Source organism: Ochotona princeps, chromosome 19 (assembly GCF_030435755.1).
Source record: "Ochotona princeps isolate mOchPri1 chromosome 19, mOchPri1.hap1, whole genome shotgun sequence".
NCBI classification, from domain to species: domain Eukaryota; kingdom Metazoa; phylum Chordata; class Mammalia; order Lagomorpha; family Ochotonidae; genus Ochotona; species Ochotona princeps.
In genome coordinates, this window is record NC_080850.1 from 29,812,500 (window position 1) to 29,837,934 (window position 25,435).

General features: G+C 54.0%; 1 protein-coding gene across 4 annotated transcripts; it reads left to right on the forward strand.

Annotated features, from left to right (window-relative positions):
* The first annotated feature begins 420 nt into the window (after window positions 1-420).
* On the forward strand, window positions 421-24,049 carry ARAP3 (ArfGAP with RhoGAP domain, ankyrin repeat and PH domain 3). Of its 4 annotated transcripts, none has more exons than XM_058677290.1 (33): window positions 421-490; window positions 1,922-2,468; window positions 2,595-2,656; window positions 2,748-2,859; window positions 6,209-6,412; window positions 6,540-6,609; window positions 6,862-6,982; window positions 7,077-7,261; window positions 7,341-7,447; window positions 7,713-7,912; window positions 8,002-8,087; window positions 8,217-8,399; window positions 8,566-8,701; window positions 9,227-9,343; window positions 9,761-9,908; window positions 10,001-10,103; window positions 12,782-13,001; window positions 13,680-13,743; window positions 13,957-14,120; window positions 16,461-16,673; window positions 16,933-17,038; window positions 17,859-18,006; window positions 18,306-18,374; window positions 19,510-19,584; window positions 19,680-19,794; window positions 21,224-21,352; window positions 21,433-21,566; window positions 21,768-21,850; window positions 21,952-21,987; window positions 22,112-22,175; window positions 22,290-22,427; window positions 22,626-22,664; window positions 23,067-24,049. In XM_058677290.1, exons 2-33 carry the CDS (start codon window positions 1,939-1,941, stop codon window positions 23,550-23,552), a joined length of 4,647 nt encoding a protein of 1,548 aa, XP_058533273.1. In that variant the 5' UTR covers window positions 421-490; window positions 1,922-1,938; the 3' UTR covers window positions 23,553-24,049. The 4 variants fall into 4 exon arrangements, with proteins under 4 accessions (XP_058533273.1, XP_058533275.1, XP_012782858.2 ...); XM_058677292.1 differs by having other exon boundaries at window positions 428-490; window positions 1,954-2,468; XM_012927404.3 differs by lacking the exon at window positions 421-490 and adding an exon at window positions 1,803-1,833 and having other exon boundaries at window positions 1,954-2,468.
* The last annotated feature ends 1,386 nt before the right edge of the window (window positions 24,050-25,435 follow it).

The following is a 25,435-nucleotide window of genomic DNA, read 5'->3' on the forward strand; positions in this document are numbered from 1 at the left end:
GATCTCCCTTCTGGCCCGGGTTAAACCAGGTGCCATTGGCCATACAGCGGGCTGGGTGCAGGAGACAACGCCCTGGAGACCTAGGTTCCTACCTCTTCACCCGCCTTAAGACAGGACAGCAGGGGATGCACACGTGGCCTCCGCAGCTTCCCTCTCTCTGTTCCCACCTCTGTCCCCCGTCTCCCTCTGGTCTCTGCCTCTTTGTGCCTCTTCCCTAAGGCTGACTCGGCCCCCCAAGACGCATTGTGATCCCTTTCCGGAGAGGGCCAAGCGCGCAGCGCGGGGGACGAGTGGGGCCGTAGGGTAAGGAGCACTAACCACTCGAAGGCCGGTGCTTGCACAAGGAGCAGCCTCAGGGCCATGGAGGCTGAGGGGCGGGGCGGGGCGGGGCCGTCGGGGAAGGGCAGAGGGAAGGCGGGGCCGGCGGCCGGGCCCCCAGCCTCGGACGGCACGGCGGGCAGCGCGGAGCGGACGGCGGCCGCACAGCGAGGTGAGGACCCCCGCATCCCGGACTCCTCCCCGCCCCGCTCCTCGAGGGCCCTCGTGGGCACCCCGCACCCCTCGGCGTCGGCCGCCTAGCTCCCCTCCACGCGCGACCCGCCCCTCCCGGCTGCGGCCCAGCCACTGCCCCCACCCCCTCTCCCCTCCCCTGGCACAGGCCTGACGGCTCCCCACGCGCTGCCCGGCCTGCCCACCGGACCCTGCAGCGCCAGTCCACAGGGCGAGCCCTTCGGGGCTCCCAATCCTGTGCTCTCGGGCTGCGACTGAGTCGCCAGCGAGTGGGGACCCTGAGTCAGGGCCCAGGTTCTGCACCCCGGCGACCCTGGTGTGGACATGGGACCGGCCGGCCGAAGAGAGGCCAGTGAAAGAGCAGAGCTGATGCTGGGGCCAAGAGGGAGAGAGCTCTCCAGACAGAAACCCGGGGTCAAAGGTGACCTCACACACACACACACACACACACACACACACATCGTGGTTAGAATTAGAGACCTAGGCGATGACGGCCTCCATGATAGAGTAATCCAGAGGGGAAGAGCAGAGGGCGGCCAAGATTTTAGGGAGAGACCTGGAAAGGGAGCGGGGTAGGGACAGGAGCAGAACCAAGGTGAAACTCAGGGGAATGGGGTGGGGCAGACCGAACCTCAGGGTGTGGGAGGACCCAGAGAAAGCAGAGTGAGGGGCCAGCAGGCTGTGTGGGCTGATTGTGGAGGAGAAGCTGGAACCAGGGATCCCCCAACTCCCAGGTCCCCTACCAATGCCTGTCCTGCAAGCAGCCCCTGTCCGGGCCAGGACCCACACCTTGGGACTGGTTCTAGGGCCCTCTGGGCAGCCTGACCCTGGCAGGCAGGATGTTGGGGTGGGGGAGGCTGGAGGGACAGGAAGTAAGTCTGAGCAGAGACAATAGGTGGAAGGGGAGGAGGAACAGGGAGCCAGCAGGATTAGGATGTGCAGGCTGGGCCTCAGCCCTGGAAAGCAGCAGCAGTGGGGTCAGCCCACATGGCCTTCCTCCTGCCCAGGCTACCTCTTTCATTCTCTCCTCCTGCCCAGGCTACCTCTCTCATGTGGCCGCTGCGACACCTGGCCACACTCCCTTCCCCTCTCCTCATCACTGTAGTGCCCTATCCCAGGGTGGGCAGGAACTTGGGGTCAACAGTAACATCGACTTGCTGTGAGTCAGAAAAGACCCTTCCTCAGCTTCCTTGACAGTAAATGAGGGAATTCTCCTGTTAGTTACTAACAAGAAATCCTTTCTACTGTTCTGGAATCCCGCCCCCCCCCCCCCACCCGTTCTGGCGTTCCAGATTACAGGCTGCCTTTGACAGAAGACTGGAGGTCGGTACTCCCTGTCCAGGCCTTAGACTGTGGGGCAGGGAGGGGAATCTCCACCTGAGCCCTCCCTTCCCCCTGCCCCTCCCCCCAGCAATGGCCTGAGCCCCCATGGCTGCCCCTCAGGACCTGGACATCGCTGTGTGGCTGGCCACGGTGCACCTGGAGCAGTATGCAGACACGTTCCGGCAGCATGGCCTGGCTACGGCAGGTGCAGCCCGAGGCCTGGGCCACGAGGAACTGAGGCAGTTGGGCATCCACGCCACAGGGCACCGGAAACGTATTCTGCGCCTGCTGCAGGCTGGCACAGTGGAGTGTCCTTTGGATCCCAAATCAGATAACACCATGGAGCCTTCTTCCAGCCTAGACCCTCCAGCCCAGACTCCCAAGCCTGTGCCCAAGCCAAGGACTGTGTTTACTGGGCTCACTGGCCCTGCCACCACCCAGAGACCTGGACTGAGCCCAACGTTTCGGGGACCAGAAGCCTCCAGAATCGAGCCTCCAGAATCGAGCCCGAAGTCCCCTCTGCTCCCCAGCTCCTCCTCTGGGCAGCCTTCACCCCCAGATATGGTGGAGATGATGCCCAATGCCATCTACTTTGGCCTGGACCTAAGAGGCGGGGCGCAGGCAGCTCAGGAAGTGTGAGTGGGGTTGGTTCCTAGGGATCTGGTGTTTGGTGGAGGGGAAGGCTGGAGTGGAAGAACAGGGTGTGAAGGCTTGTCCTTCCCCCTCTCTCTTGCATACTAACCAATAGACATGTCCCTTAGCACCCCAGACAGTGCCCAGAAAGCTGCCCCCACTCCTGCCCTGAGACCCACGACAGGAACAGGTAGGTGATTTCTCATGGGTCTGCGGCGGGGTACGCTCCGCCAAGTCCTACCTGATCTGTTTCTTGTGCCTCACCCTCTGCCCCCTGCCAGTGCACATCATGGATCCTGGCTGCCTGTACTATGGCGTCCAGTCTGTTGGGGTCCCAGGGGCCTCTGACAGAAGAGTGGGTAGAGGCACCTGTCAGGACCAGGCTGAACACAGGTGAGTCTTCTGTGGGCTCTGATGGGAGGAAGAAGGGCACTCAAGGAGTAGCTGAGCTGTGCATCCAGTGAACTCATTATACATTGGGGGTTCAGCGTGTGCCCGTCCTGCACTCTGGATACAAGTTGGCTGAAACTGACCAAGTGCCACTGTGGAGTAGCAGGTTGAGGCTCAGTCCAGAGGACGGGTGATAGAATAGACAAACATGGACCCATGAGATAAAACTGGCTTTTTATTCTTTCAATAATACTTACTGAGCAACTGTCACATGCCGGAAGTAGATGCTTGGGATGGGTGAATGTACACAGAAACCCAAGTCCTGGTGGGGAGTGTGAATGCATAAGCACAGTCAGTTATATGCTTTGTTATAAAGCATTAAGTGCCATGGGACAAAACTAGGGCAGGGTGGGAGGGTGAATGGGGGAATGACAGGTGGAGGGAACAGCAGTTTTTCTTTAAGAGTTATCAGAGCATTAAGGAAAAGACTTTTGAGTAAAAGCTTGAACGTGTTGAGAGTGTGAGCTGGGAGGACACCTGAGGAAAGAATGTCATGGGTAGGGGGAGTGGCCAGGATGTAGGTTTCCACCAGGGGCCACATCCAAGTTGTGAGCAGGCCCTGGCAGAGCTGGGAGACGTGGACCAGTAAAGGGGGGATGTCACTGGGAGTGGAGAAAGTGTCCCTGCCAGGTGGAACCTAGTAGAGTGTTGGCTTGTGATAGGGAAGTCAAGGAAGGCTTGAACATCAGTTTATGAAGGATGCCTCCCAGTGGCTGTATTGGGATGAGGTATAGGGGCAGAAGTGGACAGGCCTGTGCAGTGAGAGATCTCGGAGTATAGGAATGGTGGAAGAAATGATGAGGAGGGCTTGTTTCTGAAGGCAGACTCTCACATCAGCTTGGGGTGAGGGAGGGAAAAAGCAGTAGAGAGCAGTGGTCACTGCTGAGAAGTCTGCTGCTGGAGACCTGAACAAGTACAGCCCCAGGGTGTATGGGCAGGGAAGGCCTGAGCCGAGAGGGTTGTGGAAAGAGGAGGGGCGGGCATCTGCTTCCCACAGTGGAGGACCTGAGTCAGTCCCTGCGTTGCTTCCTGCTGATGGCATTGAAGATGGTTCAAGTCAGTTGGGTTCTTGCCAGCCTTGTGGGAAACCTGGACTGAGGTCCTGGCTTCTGGCCTAGGCCTGGCCCAGTGCCAGCCATTGCAGTCATTTATGGAGGAAACCAGCAGATAGGAGCTCCGTCTCTGTTGGTTTCTGTCTCTTGAGTGAAGAAATTAGTTGTGTGTGTGGTTTTTTTTTATAAGATTTGTTTATTTTTTTACTGGAAAGTCATATTTACAGAAAGAAGGAGAAACAGAAATAAAGATCCTCCATCCACTGATTGACACCCCAAGCGGCTGCAGTAGCCAGAGCTGAGCTGGTCCGAAGCCAGGAGCCAGGAGCCTCTTCCAGGTCTCTCATGCAGGTGCAGGGTCCCAAGGCTTTAGGTCGTCTTCAGCAGCTTTCCCAGGCCATAAGCAGGGAGCTGGAAGGGAAGTGGAGCAGCCGGGATACAAACTGGTGCCCATATGGGATACCAGTGCATGCAAGGCGAGGACTTTAGCCACTAGGCTACTGTGCCAGTCCCCAAGAAATTAGTTTTAAAAAGAGGATGAATAGAAGGAGAATTCAAAACATACAGATTAGGTTGTTTTTTTTTTTTTTTAAAAAGACTTTAGATGATTGCAACCACAGAGTAGGTGTTTGAAGAGTTTCCAGCAAAAAGCTGAGCATTGTCGTGGATGTGCATAGCAGACCTGGAGAGAGGGAAAGGCTGTTTCCGCAGGAGGCAATATGACCTGTGTTTGTGGGTAGGAATCATCTGGTACTGAGAGGCAGTTAGCTACGTAGGGGAGGGATGGTGAAGAAAGTATGGAGTGGTGTTTTTGTGAGGGTGAGAGGAATGAGATCAAGTGCACAGAGGAGGGTCTGCTTTAGTCAGAGGTGTTTATTGTGGTCGCAGGAGGCAGGCAGAGTGTTGCGTGCAATTGGGCAGATGCGCTGGGAGTCTGCGGGGGTGCTCATCTGATTGCTGCAATTTCTCGAGGAAGTAGGAAACAAACAGCGTTGAATGTGATTTTCAGCTTTAGCTGTACCAACAACCCAGGGAACTTTGGAAACTACAGCTGCCTGGGCCCCACTTGCTCCTAAATTTCACTGTCGGGTTTGGATCCCAGGTCCTGGTGATGTTTTTAAAATTTTCCAAGTGATTCTGTGCTGTTGAGGTTAAAAAAAATTGTAAAGTGAAGGAGGAGAGGCAGGACTCACCCATGGTGGTTAAGAAGCTCTCTGAGCAAGTGACCTGAAGGGTGAGCTAGCATGGAAGGAAGCATGTCTGGGTTGAGGGCATGGTATATGCAAAGACCCTGAGAAAAGAAAGAGGATATGGTTGCGTTGATGGAAACTAGAGTGAGTGAGATAGAGGCAGAGGCTGGGAGAGTAGCTGATGTGCAAGCAAGTCCTTGCAGCTCACTGGGGTGAGCAATTTGGGCTTAGCCTAAGTGCAAGTGGGGCATTGTGGAAGGCTTTCACACTGGAAGGTGAAGGGATTTCATTTGCATTCTTGGGGGAACTCTTCTGGTGGCTGCAGGAGAGTGATTGTAGGAGGGAAGGCATAAAGGGAAGCAGGTGGCCAGCTGGGCAGCTCCCATAGTCCCAATGAGAGCTCCTGGGAACTTGGTCCTGGGAGAGAAGGTCAAGAGCTTCCTGGAGAAGGAGCCAATAAGATGTATTGATTAGCTATGGGTAGTCATGGCAGGGAGCCATCCATACAGCCTTCTCTCAACTTTCCCACGCTAGTGATAGGCATAGCAGAGGGAGGAGAGAGACTGAAAGTTTCCCATTGAAAATCTCAATCATGATGCCCAGTGTTGTGGCTTAGTAGGTTGAGCCACTACCTGCAACACCAGCATGAGGGTGTCTCTTTGAATCCTGCTGCTCCACTTCCCATTCAGCTCCTTACAAATGTGCCTGAGCTGCCACTGAGAAGTGAACCGGCAGACAGAAGACCTATCTCTCTCCCTCTCTTTCTGTAATTCTGCCATTCAGATAAATGACATAAGTGTTTTGTTTGGGGGAAAGATACAGTAGAAGATACTAATTAAAAGGCTCCCAACTACGATCAGCATGGAAACTCGATGCAAATCATTTGGATTCCCAATCTCTCTATTTCGCTGATGGAAAAGCAAACCTGGTCCCTGCCAGGCATTGTACTAGGTGCTGTGGGCGGGAGGAAAAATTACAAAGAGGATGCCCAGGGTCTTGGGTCTGATGTGTGTGTCTCTCCCTGTCTTACCCTCCCCCACAACCCCTAAGGCTTAGCAGGCAGGATCTTGAGGCCCGGGATGATGCTGGCTATGCCAGCCTGGAGCTGCCTGGTGACTCCAGCCTCTCACTGCCCACCCTGGACATGGAGGAAACCAGCGATGAACTCATTTCACCCTACGCCAGCTTCTCTTCCACGGCAGACAGGCCCATGCCCCTGCTCAGCGCCTGGCTGGACAAGCTCTCCCCTCAGGGGTGGGGTTCCTGGGAAGGAAAAGGGTGTTGGGAGTGAAGAGGGAGGCTGGGAAGTGGTAATGGGTCTAGGTGTGCTGGCTCCATCCAACCCCAAACACTCCCTGATCTTGGTTTCTTCCTTCTGCAGAAACTATGTCTTCCAGAGACGCTTTGTACAGTTCAACGGGAGGAGTCTGATGTACTTTGGCAGTGACAAGGTGGGGGAGCGGAATGTGCTTCGCAGAGACTGGGGAGAAGGTTGGGGGAGAGCTGGGGCTAGGAAGAAAAGAAGCTTTGGTGGGGCTGGTGACTGCATGATTGATGCCAACGTTTAAGGTAGCCGCTCAAGTGGCTATACCCAGGTCTGGACACCCAGTGCTGATTGCATGAAAGCAGGTACGGTAGAGGGGTCGGTCCCTACCTGTGGCTTAGATCCTTTCCCTGCGGAATGCCACTGGCTCTCTCCCCAGGACCCCTTCCCGAAGGGTGTTATCCCTCTGACTGCCATTGAGATGACCCGCAGCAGCAAGGACAACAAGTTCCAGGTTGTCACCGGTCAGAGGGTGTTTGTATTCCGTACAGAGAGCGAAGGTGAGGGTCGAAGGGTCTGCCAGATCAGGGTTGAAGGGAGGGAGCCCGTGTGAGCTCACAACTGTGCCTAACCCTCTATCCTGTGCCCCACCAGCTCAGCGGGACATGTGGTGCTCCACGCTGCAGTCCTGCCTGAAGGAGCAGCGCCTCCAGGGCCAGCCCCGGCCCCCACAGCCACCACGCTCCCTGCGCACAGGCATGCTGGAGCTGCGTGGGCACAAGGCCAAGGTGTTTGCAGCCTTGAGCCCTGGAGAACTGGCGTTGTACAAGAGTGAGCAGGTGAGGAGAGCTGGGTCAGGACTGCAGGGCTGGCTTATGCATCCTGGCCCCTCCCACAATGACTGCCCCATCCCATCAGGCCTTCTCTCTGGGCATTGGCATTTGCTTCATCGAACTACAAGGCTGCAGCGTCCGGGAGACCAAGAGTCGAGGCTTTGATCTGCTCACACCCCATCGTTGCTTCAGGTGGGGACCAGGCTGGGGGAGGCCAGGCTGGAGCACGTTAGAGGGAGACCCAGGGTACAGAGGACATGAGGCCTCCATAGTGGGATGTCAGTGGATACAGTTGGGTACACAAGGCCAGTGATGGGTACACAAGACCCATGATGTCCAAAGGGCCTGGGCTGGTCCAGATGTGACCTGTTGTGGCTCCTGCAGGAATGGCCAACGGGTTGGGACCTTAGGAGAAGGGGGCATGTCCATGCCCACAGACTGGCTGTCCACCCCTCAGCTTCACAGCCGAGTCTGGGGGGGCTCGGCAGAGCTGGGCGGCCGCTCTGCAGGAAGCAGTAACCGAGACCCTGTCTGACTACGAGGTGGCTGAGAAGATCTGGTCCAATCGGGCAAACCGGCACTGTGCGGACTGTGGGGCCTCCCGCCCGGACTGGGCTGCCGTCAACCTGGGCGTGGTCATCTGCAAGCAATGCGCAGGTGAGCCCAGAGCGGGACATGAACAGGGGCTTCCTCGGGGCAGGCAGGCTCAGGGTGCCTGCGCCACGTGCCTCTTAACACCCTGACAGGTCAGCATCGGGCCTTGGGTTCTGGGATCTCCAAGGTACAGAGCCTCAAGCTGGACACAAGCGTGTGGAGTAATGAAATAGTACAGGTCTGGAGAACGAGGTGGGGAAGAAGGGGAAGAAGGGTCGCCTTCGCAAAGGGCTTGGGGCCCAGCGTAGAGTCAGCACTGGGACTCCTGAATTCCTGTCACTTGCCTTTGCTCCTTATCGTCTTGCAGTTGTTCATCACCCTGGGCAACGATCGAGCTAACCGCTTCTGGGCAGGGGGACTACCCCCCGGCGAGAGGCTGCACCCAGATTCCACCCCCGGCTCCCGGGGGGACTTTATCTCCCGGAAGTACAGGCTGGGTCTCTTCCGGAAGCCCCACCCTCAGTATCCCGATCACAGCCAGCTTCTCCAGGTCCGAGGGCCAGGTTGGGACCTGAAGGGTGTTGGGGAGGGCATAGTCTCTTATGTTTGGGTATGCCTGGACTTGGAGTGGGGAGGCTGTTGGTCCTGACTGGGAGGGTCTTTTCTTGGGGTTCTCAGGGTTGGCTTGGGCTGACAGAGTCCTTCCCTCCCCGCAGGCTCTGTGTGCAGCTGTAGCCGGACCCAACCTGCTGAAGAATATGACCCAACTCCTCTGTGCTGAGTCTGTTGAGGGGGAGGAGCTCTGGTCCCCTTCAGCCTTCGATGGCAGCTTCCCTGGCCTCCTGCCTCCAGGTCATCCTTCTAAGGGCTTGTTTCTTCTAGGAATTGTCAGCCCACTCTGTGGCATGGTTCTTCCAGGGAATAGGGGGATCTCCACCACACGGTGGCCTGCAGAGCCTCAGTCCTTGTTTCCTGAAGTTTTGGGGTGACTGATGGGGTTCATGACCTAGGCTGGGTCTGGCTGTCCTAGGAGCTTGTGCTGGGTCAACCCATGGGCCAGAGTTCTCAAAGAAATGGTCAGCATCACTATGCGTGCTGGTGTCTGTTGGCCAGGGCAGAGGCGCTGCGCCCTCTCGTGATGGCCTGCGCTCTGGGGTCTGCACTCAGAGCTGTCTGTGGGGCTGGCTGGTGAGCAGAGGCAGAGACCTCCTTGTCCCCTTACACTGCTGCCACCCTCTATTCTGTTCCCTCTCTTCCATTCCCGTGGGGCTACTGCTGCCAGTCGAATTGTCCAAGAGACTTCCTCCATCTGCCCAAAGTGGGTAAGACTATCGCCTAGCACTGGGCTGACCTCATTGCTTCTCCTTCCCCTTGCAGACCCCTCCCCTGGTGTGTACAATGAGGTGGTGGTACCCGCCACTTACAGCAGCTTCCTGTACTGTGGTCCCATCAGCAACAAAGCTGGACCCCCTCCGCTTCGCAGGGGCCGGGATGGTGAGGGGCAATCAAGGGATGGGAGGGGATGGGGACAGAAGGTGGGTGTGAGTGTAGCACAGATGGGCTGGGGTGGGAAAATGGGGTCATGCCCTGCGAGCAAGAGAGAGGCTGTGCCAGGGTGTTAGTTAAGAGCCTCTGCTCTGGAGCCAGAATGTTCCAGCCAAACCCCAGTGTTGCCATTTCCTACCTGCATGACTTGGCCAGGAAGCTTAAAACCCAAGACAGTTTCCCAATCTACAAAATGGGTCTGAATAGAATATCTGCTACCTGGAGTTCTTATAAAGATGATATGGGTTGGGTGGGGTGGCAGTCATACCTAGGCAGAAGGCTTGGCACAGAATAAATATCTGGTAACGGGCTTTATGGCAGCAGAGGCGGGGTCTTCTGCCTGGCCAACCTCTTTGTCCCCTTCAGCTCCCCCCCGCCTGTGGTGTGTGCTTGGAGCAGCTCTGGAAATGTTTGCATCTGAAAGTAGCCCTGAACCCCTCAGCCTGATCCAGCCCCAGGATGTCGTGTGTCTGGGCGTGAGCCCCCCCCCAACGGATCCAGGTGACCTGGACAGGTAACAGCCACCCTGTGCTCGCGGCACTGCGCCTCCTGCTCTCCCCGGCTGCAGGCCTCACACTCTGCTCCCTGACCTTGTCTTCCCTCCAGGCTTCCCTTTTCCTTTGAGCTCATTCTCACTGGTGGAAGGATCCAGCATTTTGGCACGGATGGAGCTGACAGTCTAGAGGCCTGGACCAGTGCCGTGGGCAAGGTGAGCTGGCAGGTGTCCTTCTCTCCCACCCCCCCCATCCACTACGGCTCATGGCTGCCCTGTCCCTACCTACCATGGCTCCTACCTCTTGGCTATTGGCTGAGGTTTCCTGCTGGACTCTATGTTAGGCCTTGCCCATGCTCTGTCTTGTTGAATTTTCCCAACAGCTCCCAGAGGTAAGGGTTATTAATGTCTTGCACAGGAAATTGAAGTCTCAAAGATAAGGGAGTCACAGAGTTAGCAGGCAGCGAAGCTCAGGAAGCACAGGCCTCTGCCTTACGAACTCCTGGTGTGGGCCCTTTCCCCTGACTCCTGCTGCCCTCTGGCCAGTGCCCTGGTTCCCCAGCAGGCCCTGAGGCAAAGCTGCCTTCCGATGGATGTCTACGTTGCTAGATTCCCAGATTTTCCAGCCCCCTCACTCCCCAGTGAAAGGTTCAGGCCCTGGGGTCTGCTATCGTGGGAACTGAGTCCTACAGCTCACAACCCAAGAGCCCCTCCCAGTCTGTAGAGTGGGCGTAAAAGGGGAGGATGGAGTGACGTGTGAGGTCCCTACGAGTCCTCCCTGCTCGTGTGGGTGTGGATAATGATGGTGGTGGTGAGGATGACGATGCCGATGACGGCAGCTTCTCCCCAGGCTATGCTCCACCTTCAACTTTTCACCCTGTGCCCTCCTTCCCCTCCTGACAACTTCTCAGAAAGTCAAAGTCGTGTACAGGCTGCAGTTCCTCTTTAACCCCTTGTGGCAGCCTTCCTCTGCCCTTGCTCTCCTGAGCTGAGCCCCACCAGCCCCACAGGCTTCTCATTTGCTGGGGGCAAGAGTGTCAGCATCTTCTGGCTTCCCTGGGCCTTCTCTGCGACATGTGCCACTCCTCACCTAGGAGTGCTTGCTGCGGCTGTCCTCTAAGCCTCACACCGATGGCTGGCCTCCTGCCTTCTCAGGGCTTGCTTGTGGCTCTCCCAGCTGGGTCCCAGAATGACCCAGAGTTCTCCCAGAATGACCTCAAGTGCTACACAGGTCTGGCACTCCACACTGGTTCCAGGGGCTCTTTGTTATGGTCGTGGCCGGGTGAGCACAGAACTGAAGCATCTAGAATCTTCTACAACCATTTGGCAGGGTCAGTCTATGTTGATTCTAATTAGAAAACCCAGGAGCTTGTGTAGCTTTATTTATTCAGTTTTCCAGGTTTTTAAATGTATTTTTTATTATTATCTTTTTTTTTTTAAGATTAATTTTATTTTTATTACAAAGTCAGATACACTGAGAGGAGGAGAGACAGAGAGGAAGTGGAGCTGCCGGGACCAGAACCAGCAGCCATATGGGATCAAGGCGAGGACCTTAGCCACTAGGCCACGCCGCCGAGCCCTATTATTATCTTTTAAGATCTATTTGCTTATTTGAAGGGCAGAGTTAACAGAGACACAGGGAATGACAGAGATCTTTCATCTGCTGGCTTAGTTCCTGCCAATAGCCAGGGCTGAGCCAGGCTTAAGTCAGGAGCTTCATCTGGGTATCCCACATGGGTACAGGGGCCTAAGCACTTGGCCACCCTCTGCTGCTTTTCTAGGTTCATTAGGAAGGAGTCCAGCAGTTGGTGTTTAGGATTATAAATGAAAGCATTAGTTAGTGACAGGTTGGAATTTTTTTTTTAAGATTTATTTATTTTTATTACAAAGTCAGATATACAGAGAGGAAGATCCTCCATCTGATGATTCACTCCCCAAGTGAGTGCAATGGCCGGTGCTGTGCCGATCCGAAGCCGGGAACCTGGAACCTCTTCCAGGTCACCCACACGGATGCAGGGTCCCAAATCTTTGGACTGTCCTTGACTGCTTTCCCAGGCCACAAGCAGAGAGCTGGATGGGAAGTGGAGCTGCCATGGTTAGAACTGGCGCCCGTATGGGATCCCAGTGCATCCAAGGCGAGGACTTTAGCCACTAGGCCACGCCGCTGGGCCCTACAGGTTGAAATTTAAAAAAGAAAAAGGAATGGGGCCCGGCTAGATGGCTCAATGACTAAATCCTCCCCTTGTAAGTGCTGGGATCCCAAATGGGTGCCAGTTCATGTGCCAGGTACTCTACTTCCTATCCAGCTCCCTGCTGTGCCAGGGAAAGCAATAGAGGATGGCCCAAAGTCTTGGGACCCTACACCTGCGTGGGAGACGTGGGAGACCCAGAAGAGGGTCTGGGCTCCTGGCTTTGGATCAGCTTAGCTCCGGTCATTGTGGTCACTTGGGGAGTGAATCATAGGACAGAAGATCTTCCTCTGTGTGTCTCCTTCTCTCTGTATATCTGACTTTTCAATAAAAAAATCTTTACATAAATAAATATTTTTTTTTAAAAAAAAGAAATGGACAAAACTGGGCACTTTGCAGTGGGTAGTGTGACAAATGCAGCTTTGGCATCCACCTGACGTGCCCCTTCCTCTGTGAGGCCTCTCCCCAGCTCCCCTTCCCTGGGATGCGGGGGTTCCCCCAGGTGTGATGCACCACGCCCCAGTTATGGGCCCAAGGCTGCCCAAGGAACACACCGAGTGGGACTTCTCCCGTCTCCTCCTCAGGCCTTGCCTGTGCCCTCTGCCTCTCCGCCTGCCGCTCCTCCTTGCCTTCTTCTCTCTCTCAGTATCCCTACGCCTGCCCTTGTATCTCCCCTCCTATTCTGGCCCCTGTGTTCCTCTGCAGTGGTTCTCCCCACTGAGCTGCCACCAACTGCTGGGCCCGGGTCTGCTGCGTCTGGGCCGCCTCTGGCTGCGCTCCCCCTCCCACACAGCCTTGGCCTCTGGCCTCTGGCTGGCAGGATTTGGCCTCCTTCGTGGTGACCACCTCTTCCTGTGTCCAGCGCCGGGCCCTGGGCCCCCAGCCCCTGAGGACATGGTACATCTCCGGCGGCTACAGGAGATCAGTGAGTAGGGGTGGGGGCGGGGATGAAGGGTAGTCACAGGCGTGGGCAGGAGTGGACCTTTTTCATTTGAGGATCCCTATGGGAAACTAGCATATAGTCACTTTAGGTGTAAGCACTGTAGGCAGACTCACCAGATGTGGACTCTACACTGTATCATGTCCTAGCTGCGTGCCCTGGGGCAAGTTATTTAACCTCTGTGCGCCTCAGTTTGCTCAGCTTTAAAGTGGGTACAATAATAAGCCATTCCTAAGAGTGGTTTATTGAGGTCCAAATGAGGTAGTACAGGTATAACACTCAACACCGAGCCTGCAGGAGGCATCTTGTAAGTGCTCAGCACCTGCTAGGTGTTACCAATGTTACTGCTCTTAGTGATACTTGGCGTCACTCACTTGGCAGGGAAGGTGATTGAGTGCTGTCACTGATCTGCTTTCTCCTGAAAGAGGAAGGAAGTCGGATAGCAATATAGGACTTTGGGGAAACGTGGCCTGGGTTTGAATTTTGTGACCGAGGCAGGATGTTCCACCTCTGGGTACTGTACCATCTTTCCAGTGAGTGTAGGTTTCACTGAGCATTTGTTGGCGGGGAGAGGCTCTTAGCCTGACAGCTGTGGACCTTAGGCCCTTGTGTCCAAGTTGTCGCTGTGATGCAGATCGTAATGATGTCCAATGATTACCGCAGGTATGGTCCCTGCAGCAGACACTCCAGACAAGAAGGAGCATTTGGTCCTAGTGGAGACAGGCAGGTAAATCTTGCACACTTGTCCTGAGCCTGAGCCCTTCTTTCTGGAATCCACCACTAGTCACTCCCCTAAAGCTGAGCACCCAGCTGAGGGACCATCTGGGAAGCGTGCTGCTGCCCCCTGCTGGTATCTCTGGGAAGTCTGATCCTGTGCTCCTGGGTCCCCCATCCCAGCACACTCCCAGAGCTCACTGTGACTCGGGCTCTTGGGTCTCAGGACCCTGTATCTGCAGGGAGAGGGCCGACTGGACTTTGCAGCATGGAATGCAGCCATTGGCGGAGCAGCCGGTGGGGGTGGCACAGGGTTGCAGGAGCAACAGATGAGCCGGGGTGACATCCCCATCATCGTGGATGCCTGCATCAGTTTTGTCACCCAGCATGGTGAGTAGGCACTGGCTGATGCTGAGCCAGTGGGAAGGGTGGGGAATGCAGACTGCATGTGTGCCATTCCTGAGGGTTGGAGGGGCAGGGGCAGGTGTCTGGAGGAGCTTTGCCTCCAGAGACTGCAGTCTGATAGCACCTGCTGGCGGTATGACTGTGGGCAAATGGATTTGCTTTCCTGAGCCTCAGTTTGCCTATGAAATGGGGCTCAGAGTACTCATTTCTCAGGATAGGAAATAATGCATGTCACGCATGAAGCATAGGGCCTGGCAGCGGGAGCGGTCACTGGGGCATAGGCAGAAAGGACTGAGCATGCAGAGCAATGACCTGAGCTGAGTTAGTCCCCTGAGAGATTTTCCAAGGGTCAGCCATGCAGGTGGTCTCCAGAATTCTTTGTGGGCTTCTGGCCTCAGTTAGTTCTCCAAAACCCGATAGAACCTGTCTACCCTGCAAACCATCTTGGGAAGGGAAATTCACAGAGAAACTAAGGAGGATGGTGAAGGTGGAGGAAGGCACCCCTGTGAACCAACACATAGGTTGGCACGTACCAGTGAATGGCCAGAAGCTTCAGACATTGTCCACTTAGCAGCAGTGGCCGCATTCAGGGACTCTGCCCACATGACAGCTCCTTCTCTTTCATGCACTAAGCGGCCTAGTGAGGAGCCCTGGAGACGCAGCGTGAACATCAGAATCTGCCCTCTGAGTGCCCCACTCCACCCTTGTTCTTTCAGCAGATACTTGTTGAGATGGTGCTGGGAGCCACATGCCAGGGAGACAGCAGTGAACAATGTACAGGGAAAGTTCCACACACAGTTCATAGACTAGTGGGGGAGAAAGCCTGTCAGTTCACAGTAGCTGTGCTGTCAAAGTCTCAGCAAGTGCTCCAGGAATACCGAATGGCTGCTGCAGGGGAAATACAGGCTTCAGTTGTGTCCTGTGAACCTCTTGTTACAGTTTCGTCAACCGAGCAATATGCAGAAGCCGTATTTTCTGCATCTGTGTAAAGACAGCTTATTCCGTACATATGGTTGTTTCTTCAGTGCTGACCTCAGGGCTATGTCACTGTAGCTCATGCCTGAGCCAGGCTTGCCTCATGCATGGATTTTCTCTGTAAACACTATACAACATCCTCATGCTGAGGAAGACTAGGCAGTATTTTGGCATTGCACTGGGCCAGGGTTTTAAAACAGTGCATTCACCAACAAAGAGCACAAAAATGTGAAATATGTGGCTCTGTGTATACCAGAATGACACTGTTTACAATAGAAGACCTTATCAGAAACATGTCCTCAGTCACTGGTGGCTGGCTGGGAAGGATGGGAGTGAGAAAGGAGCTCAAACTGTTTTTCTCTCTCTGTGCCGGTGTGGGCCTGCAGGTGAGTGGGGAAGGTTAGAAGTCCAACTAACCCTCCATCCTTAGATTCTTCATCCACGTATTCACCTGGTCTCTGATAGAAGATATTCAAATAGGGAAAAGTATATTCAAATTTTCTATTTATTTTCATTTTATTTGAAAGGCAGAGAGAGGGAGATCTTCCATCCACGGGCTTACTTTCCAAGTACCTGCAATAGGGCCCGGTGGTGTGGCCTAGCGGCTAAAGTCCAAGTACCTGCAATAGCTGGGGCTGAGATACACTGAGACCAAGAATCTAGCTCAGTCCAGGTTTCTTGCTTGGGAGGCAGTGACCCAAGTCTTTGGACCATCATCTGCTGCCTTCCGCAGTGCACTGACCGCAAGCTGGATCAGAAGCAGAGGAGCTGGGCCTTAAGGCACCTCAGGCACTGAGCAGCAACTAAACCACTATGCTGAAAGTGCCTCGTGCAGAGTTTTACTCCTTGTCATTGTTCTGTAAGCAATATAGTATCAACAATTTAGATGTCATTTATGTTAGACATATATAGACACATGTGTACAGTTATATGCAAATATCATACCATTTTATATAAGCGACGTTGAGTACCTGTGGGGTAGGGAGAGTGTTCCATAACTAATGCCATGTGGATGCTGAGGGAAGACTTACTGATCAGGCAAGGGTGTGGGGTTAGTGGTTACAAATGAATTTTAGTGACTTGGGAAAACATCTGCAGGTGTGAGGTTCAACAGTAATGTGACTTCAGAACATACTGTTTAAGAATGAAATGTGTATTGGGGTACAGCTTGCTGGGGTGCGAGGTTACCGAGAGAGGACTCCAGCAGAGACCTGGGCATGCACATTTCCTCCTCGCTGACTCTCCAGCACTCCCTACCTCTGGCAGCCACAGAGCATGCAGGGGATCACAGACTGCCTGCTGGGTGCTCATCTTGGCACTAGGTGAGCAGACAGGGCTGGTTGTTTGCAGGGCTCCGGCTGGAGGGTGTATACCGGAAAGGAGGCGCTCGTGCCCGCAGCCTGCGGCTCCTGGCCGAGTTCCGGAGGGATGCCCGGTCTGTGAAGCTGAGGCCGGGGGAACACTTTGTGGAGGATGTCACCGACACGCTCAAACGTTTCTTTCGGGAGCTCGACGACCCTGTGACCTGTGCACGGTTGCTGCCTCGCTGGAGGGAGGCTGCCGGTACCCAAATCCCTACAAACCTGAGATCTCTCTTGATCCCTAATATCCCCAAGGCATTCTTGGATTAGGTGGCCTTGTCCTGGTATTCCCAACCCCCAACCCCACACACAGGAGGATGGTCAAGGGACTTGGCCCAGGAGGAGATGGGTAGGGGAGAGGCACATCAGCCCTGGGTTTGTTTCTCTAAACCTCCCTCCCCGCACCAGTCCCCCACTATCTCTTCCTGGATCCTTTCCAACCTCTCTCCTTCCCTCCCCAGAGCTGCCCCAAAAGAACCAACGGCTGGAGAAATACAAAGAAGTGATCAGCTGCCTACCACGGGTCAACCGCCGCACTCTGGCCACCCTCATTGGGCATCTCTACCGGTCAGCGTGGCCAGACCCCTGCACATTCCTTCTCTGACCTTCCATCCCCTCAGGCTGACCCCACGCTCTCCTTGCTTTCCGCATGCCATAAAGTTGTGGTGTGAGGGTGTCATAGCATAAAGGTTCAGAGACTGATTTAGGGCCGGCCTTCATCCCGACTCCTTTGTCCTAGCCATGTCACTTTTGGTCCAGCATTTTTTTCTCTCTGGGCTCCATTTTCCTCCTCTTTGAAAGGAAGATTATGTCACAAATAGTATTCACCTCATGGGTTATGTTCAAGTTCGGTGAGATAATTCCTGGCATGCTGTAGGCCTTTAGGCCTTCAGAAAGGATTAGTGATCAATGCTTTTATTTATTTATTTATTTGGTTTTATGTCAGGGAAAGGGGTGGATGTTAGACATGTGAAGATAAATAAGATGCAGATCTGCCTCTGCCTGTGTTTTGGGGGTATGTGTCTTGGCATGTCCTAGCTGGGTCGTAACGAGAGTGACATGCCCATGGGCCAATTCCAATCCATTTCCTGTTGTTGTAAATAAGATTTTATACGTGAAGTATAAAGCCCTACCCATCCCCTTACATGTGTTCTGTGATCCTTTTTGTGCCACCGTAGGAGCTAAGGTGGAGACTGTATGACCTAGGAATCTAAAATACTGTCTGCCCCTTTATGTAAGAAGTATTCTGCTCCCTGCTCTATCATCACTGGGCTCCTTGAGTCCTTTAGCACAGGCATACAGAAGGGGCCCAATAAGTGTCTACTGAATGAATGGATGACAGAAATATACAAACTGCATTCTCATGACCCGAGTAATCCCTCTGCAGGGTACAGAAGTGTGCGACCTTAAACCAGATGTGCACCCGCAACCTGGCCCTGCTCTTTGCGCCCAGTGTATTCCAGACAGATGGGCGTGGGGAGCACGAGGTGCGGGTGCTGCAGGAACTCATCGATGGCTACATCTGTGTCTTTGATGTAAGGCTTTCCTGACCCCTCACCCTGCCTGCAATCCCTTTTGCCTGCCCCTGTAGGACTCAGGGCCTATCCCAGCAAGCCCCGCCCAGCCCTCCAGTGACCGCATCAGGAGCCACCTCTCAGAACTCTGGGCTACTTTCTCCCACACCCGCATTGCCAACCCACTTACCCCATTGGTTCTTAGCTCTGCAGGCTTCCAGCCCTCTTCCTCAGGGCCCCTCAACCTTGAGATCTGCCCTGTACATCTCCTTTCCCAGCACCACTTCAACCCTGACACTTTTGTTTTGGCTCTTTCACAGATCGATTCCGACCAGGTAGCTCAGATTGACTTGGAGGTCAATCTTATCACCACCTGGAAGGATGTGCAGGTAACGGATCCTGTCCGATGATGCGAGGGGACCTCCAGATGGGAAGCTGACCTGCCCAGCTGGGGAAGCTTTTCAGCCCACCCTTCCTGCCCACTGGCCCTCAGCTCTCTGGGAGAAAGGGGAAACCCAAGGAGGGAATCTCTTTGGGGAATTGTTACTATCTTTTATGATAATGTTTTATTTTATTTTATTTTTTATTATAAGATGGTGTACCATTAGCAGCACCTCACTTCTGTTAGTGATCCAAGGAGGAGTTGGTCAAGTCAGCAGTGAGAATAATAATAAATACAATGCAAATATTAGCAGAGGACTTGCTATATTCCAGGCACCTCTGATCTCAGTTTTTAGTGTTTCACAAGTCCATGAAGTATATAGTTTCATTTTTTTAAAATAAGCTAAGCCTCAGAGGGTCAGTTATTCAAGGTTGCACCATCCGTAGTGAGAGTTGCCAAAGCCAGGTTGTCCGATGGCAGTCCTAGCCACCACACTAGGCTGTGCACAGCCTACAGATGCACTTCCGCCTGTCAAAGTCAAAAGTACAGAGCAAGTCTCTGACAAAGGAACTTCTATTTGAGAATAAACTAAGAATGGGCTGCAATCCAGGACATGCACACACACTGAGAGGCCTCTGGCATGTCTGCAGAATAAGGGAAGGGGGTGAGGAGTTATCAGGACAGAAAAACATACCCAAGTTATTTTCAAAGAAAGGCCATGGGCATTTTTGGTAGGAGCTGGCAAACTCTGGTTTATGTGGTTAATGTGTAATGCAGGTTTTAAGGTCATGGTTGACAAATGGATCATCAGTTGCAAAGTAATAGGGCAGGGTACTAGTTAGAGTGAGTCAGGTACTTCTTGGGGTAGACGTCCATGTCCTAAGTGGGTCCTGTTTCTTTGCTGTGAGCCTTTCAACCCTACGTCCAGTGGAGAACAACAAGAATGACTTCATTTTGTGTGAATTTTCACACTGCTCCTGGAGTTCTCCCTTTCAAGGGCCTGAGTGATGTTGGTGGCAGCTGAGTAAGGATAGTGAGGGGTTGGGAGACATTTGTGAGGGGAGGCTGTTATGAGGTACCTCTGACTTCAGTTTCTCTGTATCCTTTCTGTGTCTTCCTGACTTCTTTCTACCTCTTCACAGCTGTCCCAGGCTGGAGACCTTATCATGGAGGTCTATATAGAACAGCAGCTCCCAGACAACTGTGTAACCCTGAAGGTCAGTCCTCAGGAGCCTGGGGAATGATGGGACTGTGGTGGGGGCAGGGGCAATGGCCTGACCCGCAGGGATGTTCTACTTTTGTCCTGACTCAGGTGTCCCCAACACTGACTGCTGAGGAGCTAACCAACCAGGTGCTGGAGATGCGGGGGACAGCGGCTGGCACAGACCTCTGGGTGACATTTGAGATTCTCGAACATGGGGAGCTTGGTGAGTGTGACCAGTATACATGCATGTGTAGGGGGTGGTGTCGTTAAAGTGTTTAGTGACCTCACATACAATGGACATTCTGTTTATCCAATCATTCATGTGAGGGACATTCAACCTGGTTGACCCACCCCTCCTTCGCAATACTCCTCTCAGCTTTAGTGAGCCCCTAAGCTCTGGATTTGCTTTTTGCTTTAAAGGAGATTCCAAAATGATGACAGGACCCAGGGCATGATTTTGGGCCCCTTTCCCTTCTTTACATTTCTCTGAGGCTCAAGTCATCTATTCCTGTTTGTGGTTTTTGATGCCGTTAATATGTTGATGCTCAAGTTTTATTTCTGACCTAGACCTGTCTTCTAAGCTCAGGACTCATATCCAACCACCTCCTTGACACCTCCACTTCTCAAAGCATCTCAGATTTGAAACCTCTCTGACCAAATCCAATTCCTAACCGTCTCCTCTGACCAAAAAAAAAAAAGTATAAACTGTTTTCTTCCCCAGCTCAGTACCTAGTGCCACAACTCACCCAGTTACTAATGATAGAAACTTCTTGGACGCCTTCTTTTCCTTCATTTTTATAGCTAACCCACCTACTCTGTTAGAATCTCTCTCTTCTCTCCATCTCCACTGTTACTACCATCCCAGCGAAAGTCACTGTTATTGTTATTTGGCTTCCCAACATTAACCACCCAAATGGACGGCCCTGGGAAGGGAGGATTTGGGCAGTGGTCCATGCTTACCTGCCTACGATCCTTTCCACACAGCAGCCAAATGAACAAGTCATGTGTAAATCAGATCATGCCATTCTTCTGGCTAAACCCCTCTAAGTGGCGTCTCACTGAACTTGAAATTCCTTATCAGAACTCATGAGACCCTGAGCTAATTTTTCAGACCTCATCTCCCATCACTGGTTCTCTTATCTGTCGTCCCTGCTGTAGCCATGTCGGCAGTTTCATCCCCCAAATACATCTTTCCTGATTCAGGGCCTCTGTTCTCATAGCTCATCATGCTTGAAAGCTGTCTCCTAATCTTAGACAGTTTCTTCTTCCTAATCCCTAAGAACTCGGAGTCCCATACTTTGGATGCTACTTCTGAAAGGCCTTTTCAGGTGACCCCCATCTCAGTGGTTGCCCTGTGGCTCTCAGCTTACTGCTTTTCCCAAACCATCTGTCAAGGTGCAGTAGTTTTGTTTACACACCTGCTCATGGTCTGCTCCCTCACCCATCTGTGGGCTTTCTGAAGGCAGTCCAGGAGTATCGACGCTCACTACTGATTTCAATGCTGGCACAGTACCTGGCACAGAGCACTACAACATCTGTGACTGCATGGCTGGGAGGATGGATGAATGCATGACTACCAGGACATGAGTTGAGGGCTGTAGGCTTTGGAGGGATATTATGGCTAGTACCTGTCTCCCACATTGCCCCTTCAGAGCGGCCACTGCACCCCAAAGAGAAGGTCCTAGAGCAGGCCCTGCAATGGTGCCAGCTCCCAGAGCCCTGCTCAGCATCCCTGCTCTTGAGAAAAGTCCCCTTGGCCCGGGCCAGCTGCCTGTTTACAGGTGAGCCTCCTTCCCCCACGCCGTGGACTCCAGGCTTGTCTCCCAGGTGTGTACACCTAGTATCACCTGTCTGCACCCAGGTGTCCGGCGTGAGACCCCACGCGTGGGGCTGCTGCGGTGTCGTGAGGAGCCGCCCCGCTTGCTGGGGAGCCGCTTCCAGGAGAGGTTCTTCCTGCTGCGTGACCGCTGCCTGCTGCTGCTCAAGGAGAAGAAGGTGAAGCCCTGGGCCGGAGGGCAGGGTGTACCATGCTGCTGTGGGAGAGGAGCCCTCTGCCTCCCACTGCTGTGTCATTGTTTCTCTGATCATGACCTCTCTGTCCCTGCCATTGCCTACTAGTGCTCCCATGACTTCTTGGCCTCACCACTACTGTCTGCTCTCACCTTTCAACCTCACTGACTCCATTCCTGTTCTCAGAGCTCTAAACCAGAACGGGAGTGGCCTCTGGAAGGTGCCAAGGTCTACCTGGGAATCCGCAAGAAGTTAAAGCCCCCAACCCCGTGAGTGTTCTTAGCTAGGCCGCACTGTTGGGGCCTTCCTGCCACCACCACCCACCCATTCCCAGGCATTTCTGGTCACATCACTGGTCTTTGCCTTCCAGGTGGGGCTTCACGTTGATACTGGAGAAGATGCACCTGTGAGTACCTCTCGACTTGGCTTCTCCTCCGGCCCAGCTCTGTACCCTACCTGCTCTCCTGCCCATCCCTCTTCCATGCTGACAGCTGTGATCCAACCCTGGCCTTCTTCTCTGTCACTTGCAGCTACCTGTCATGCACTGATGAGGATGAGATGTGGGACTGGACCACCAGCATCCTTAAGGCCCAGGTGAGAGGAAGGAAAAGGTCTAGGACTGGGTCTGTGGTCTACCCCTAGGACACAGCTGTGTACCCCTCAGTGCCTTCCACGCACACTGGTGACAACCTCTCACCCTCTTGCCAGTACGATGATCAGCAGCCAGTAGTCTTACGACGCCGATCATCCTCTGAACTTGCCCGTCAGAAGTTTGGCACGATGCCCTTGCTGCCCATCCGTGGGGATGACAGTGGAGCCACCCTCCTCTCTGCCAATCAGACCCTGGTGAGACCTCATGGCCTGCTCCAGCCCCCACCTGACCCCTGTGTTTCCCTTTGCCGTGCTACAGGAGGGAGTGCTGCACCTGCCAGCCCACTGCCTCTGCTCGTGGTATCCCTCCCCTCCACCCCCACTGCCTCTTGCAAGGCCTCACTGTGTCTCTGTGTCTCTCACTCCCTTCATCCCCATCCCACCTGTTCTCAGCGGCGATTGCACAACCGGAGGACCCTGTCCATGTTCTTTGTGAGTACTGTGCCTGCTGCAGCTACGAGCCTGTGTCCTCTGTCCCTGGTACATCTCTGTGTCCTGATGCAGTCCTGCAGCCTGTGTATGTGTGTGTATGTGGGGGATGGGAGGGTAGAAAGAAGAAAAATGAGATGTGGTAGGATGTGGTTGCAGCATGTGAGAAGTAGAAGGAAAGTGGTTAGGTGAGCGCAGTTCAGAATCAGATGAGCTCTGTCTCTATCACTGTGTGATCTTGGGCAACTTACTTAACTAATCTGCACCTTGCTGCACTCACCTGCAGTGTGACCTATGGCGCAGGGTGGCTCTGTCATGCATGCCAAGTGCTTTGTAGTGTCTGGTCAGGAAGAAGGGCTTGAGAAATGTGAGTCACTAACTCAGCACCTGCCTCCTCCTGTCCAGCCAATGAAGTCATCGCAGGGGTCTGTGGAGGAGCAGGAGGAAGTGGAGGAGCCTGTGTATGAGGAGCCAGTATACGAGGAAGTTGGCGCCTACCCCGAGCTGACCATGGACACCTCTGCCTCCCTCTCTAGCACACGAGAGTGGATGGCTATGCCAGAGACCCCGCTCGCCAGCCAGAGGTCCTTTGAGCAACCCCCTCTCTCTAAAGCAAGCATCCTGGGCCAGGAGGAGAGGCCCCCAGAGCCCCCACCAGGCCCCCCTGCCAAGAGCAGTCCCCAGGCCCGGGGATCCCTGGAAGAGCAGCTGCTCCAGGAGCTCAACAATCTCATCCTGAGGAAAGGGGACACCACTGCGTGCCTGAGAAGTGCTTCCCAACCATCCAGCCCCCAGGCCTCCAGTCCTATCAGCCCTCCAACACAGACACCGGGCTTCCCCATGCACTCCCCCTGTCCTTCCAGCCCTCCCTCCAGCCAGCCCTTCACATGACCCAAGGATCAGCAGTCTGAGGGCATGTGCCCAAGAGACCCAGCAGGGCAGACCCCACAGGGAGCTTCTTTGGCCCTGGCAGGGGAGACCAAGGACCCAGTGTGGTGCTGTGCAAGCGGCACTGGATGGAGGGCCCTGGAGGCTGTGTGTGCCAGGGCAGGTCATGGTCCCTGTCTGGGCCGCAGCCCATTTGTCTATATCATGAAATCAGGAGAACAATGAACATGAAACTTTTATTTCTTACACCTCTAAGCCCCACATAATTTCCTTCAGTAAGAACAGCTCCTGGCTTATAGATTTGATACGTAGGGGTTCTACTACTACTACAAGGTTTGGAAGCCAGCAGCCTGGATGATGTCCAAAGCTATCCTACCCCACTTCCTACGTTCTGGGACTGTGCTGAAGCCCTGGCGTAGGGCGATTGATTGGGGTTTGGAGCTGGGGCAAAGGGGAGCCAAAAAAGGATGGGTCACTATTAATAAACCTTGGAACCAGGAGGCTATTGTGCTTGTGTTCATTCATTCAAGCAATGAGCAGTGAGCAGCTAACTGTGGCCAGGTTGAATGGGGTCCCGGCTCTTAGGGATCCTCCACTGTAGAGAGGAAGTGGAAAATAGGAAATAAAGAATCAGATGGACAACAAGCTCATGTGTTGAGGAAACAACCAAAGTGCGGCTGGCTTGTGGCACAGCTGGCAAAACCACCGCCTGAGGCATCGTTTTCCAGTGTGGTCACCAGTCTGTCTCAGCTGTTCCATTTCAAATCCAGCCTCCTCACTAATAGCCTGGGGAAAGCAGCAGAACATGGTCTGTGTGTTTGTGTCCCTGCCACTCACGTGGGAGACCCAGATGAAGTTCCTGGCCTCAGCCTGGCCTGGTCCTGGCCACCTAGCAAGTGGATGAGTACATGGAAGGCCCGTTATGGGGGCCTGACTTTCAAATCTTTTAAACAAAGCAGTGGGCTGAACAGGACAAGTGGAGGGCTGGGAGAAGGATTTGCTGTGAGGAGGAGCTTCCCTGCCAATGGGGAGGGCAGGAAGGCTGGGGCAAGTGGGGCCCAGGCAGTGGGCACAGAATAGAATGCACCTGATGTGGGGGATGTCAGTGGGGGCTGGGTCATGGGATTTATTCTGAATCAACTGAGTTGTAAGTGAAAAAATGAGATCTTTTTCGCTTTTGGAAAAAAAATAGGTCTGTTGGGTGCTGTGTGAACAGTGGGTTTAGCGGGGGGCACTTCATGCAAGGATACCAGCTAGCAGCATGGGAGACCGATGCTGGGGGTGGGAGGAGGGAAGGATCTTGGAAATTAAAAAATAGAACCCGCAGGACTTGCTGATGCAGGGAAAGGGGGTGGAGAAGGAATACAATCCCAGTTTCTGACTGTCCAAGAGGGAAGGTGTTGTTTAGAGAACCCTAAAACTACCTAGGGGAGGATTGGGTTGAGGTGTCCGTTGGATAGACAGGAAGAGGCGGCAGTGGGTAGGCTCTCCTGTGTGAGTTTGGAGCCAGCTATGTGGGGGTGTGGGAACAGTGGTGTGGGACAGGGAGCCTAGGTGTACAGGATGAAAGGGGAGGGCTCTTCAGTGGCACCAGGGCTACCAGGTCCTGGAGGTGCAGAGCTGAAGGTAAGATCCCAAAGGCGATAGGGTTTTCTGTGCTGTCGAGCCTCACGTGCGCGGCCCAGCTCACGACTCGCTGGCACCTTGTAGTTTTTTGCTTCCCTGTTTTTTTTTCTCCTGGGCCTGGTTCCTTCCTCGTGGGGGCGTCTTTCTCACGCCGCTCACGCTGGCTTTTCCAGTTGAGCGGGAATTGGGAAAAGGTCTGGGACGAGCCCTATCTCCTTCCGTCATCACTCGGTGTTCAGTGACTCAGTTTCCCCGGTCAC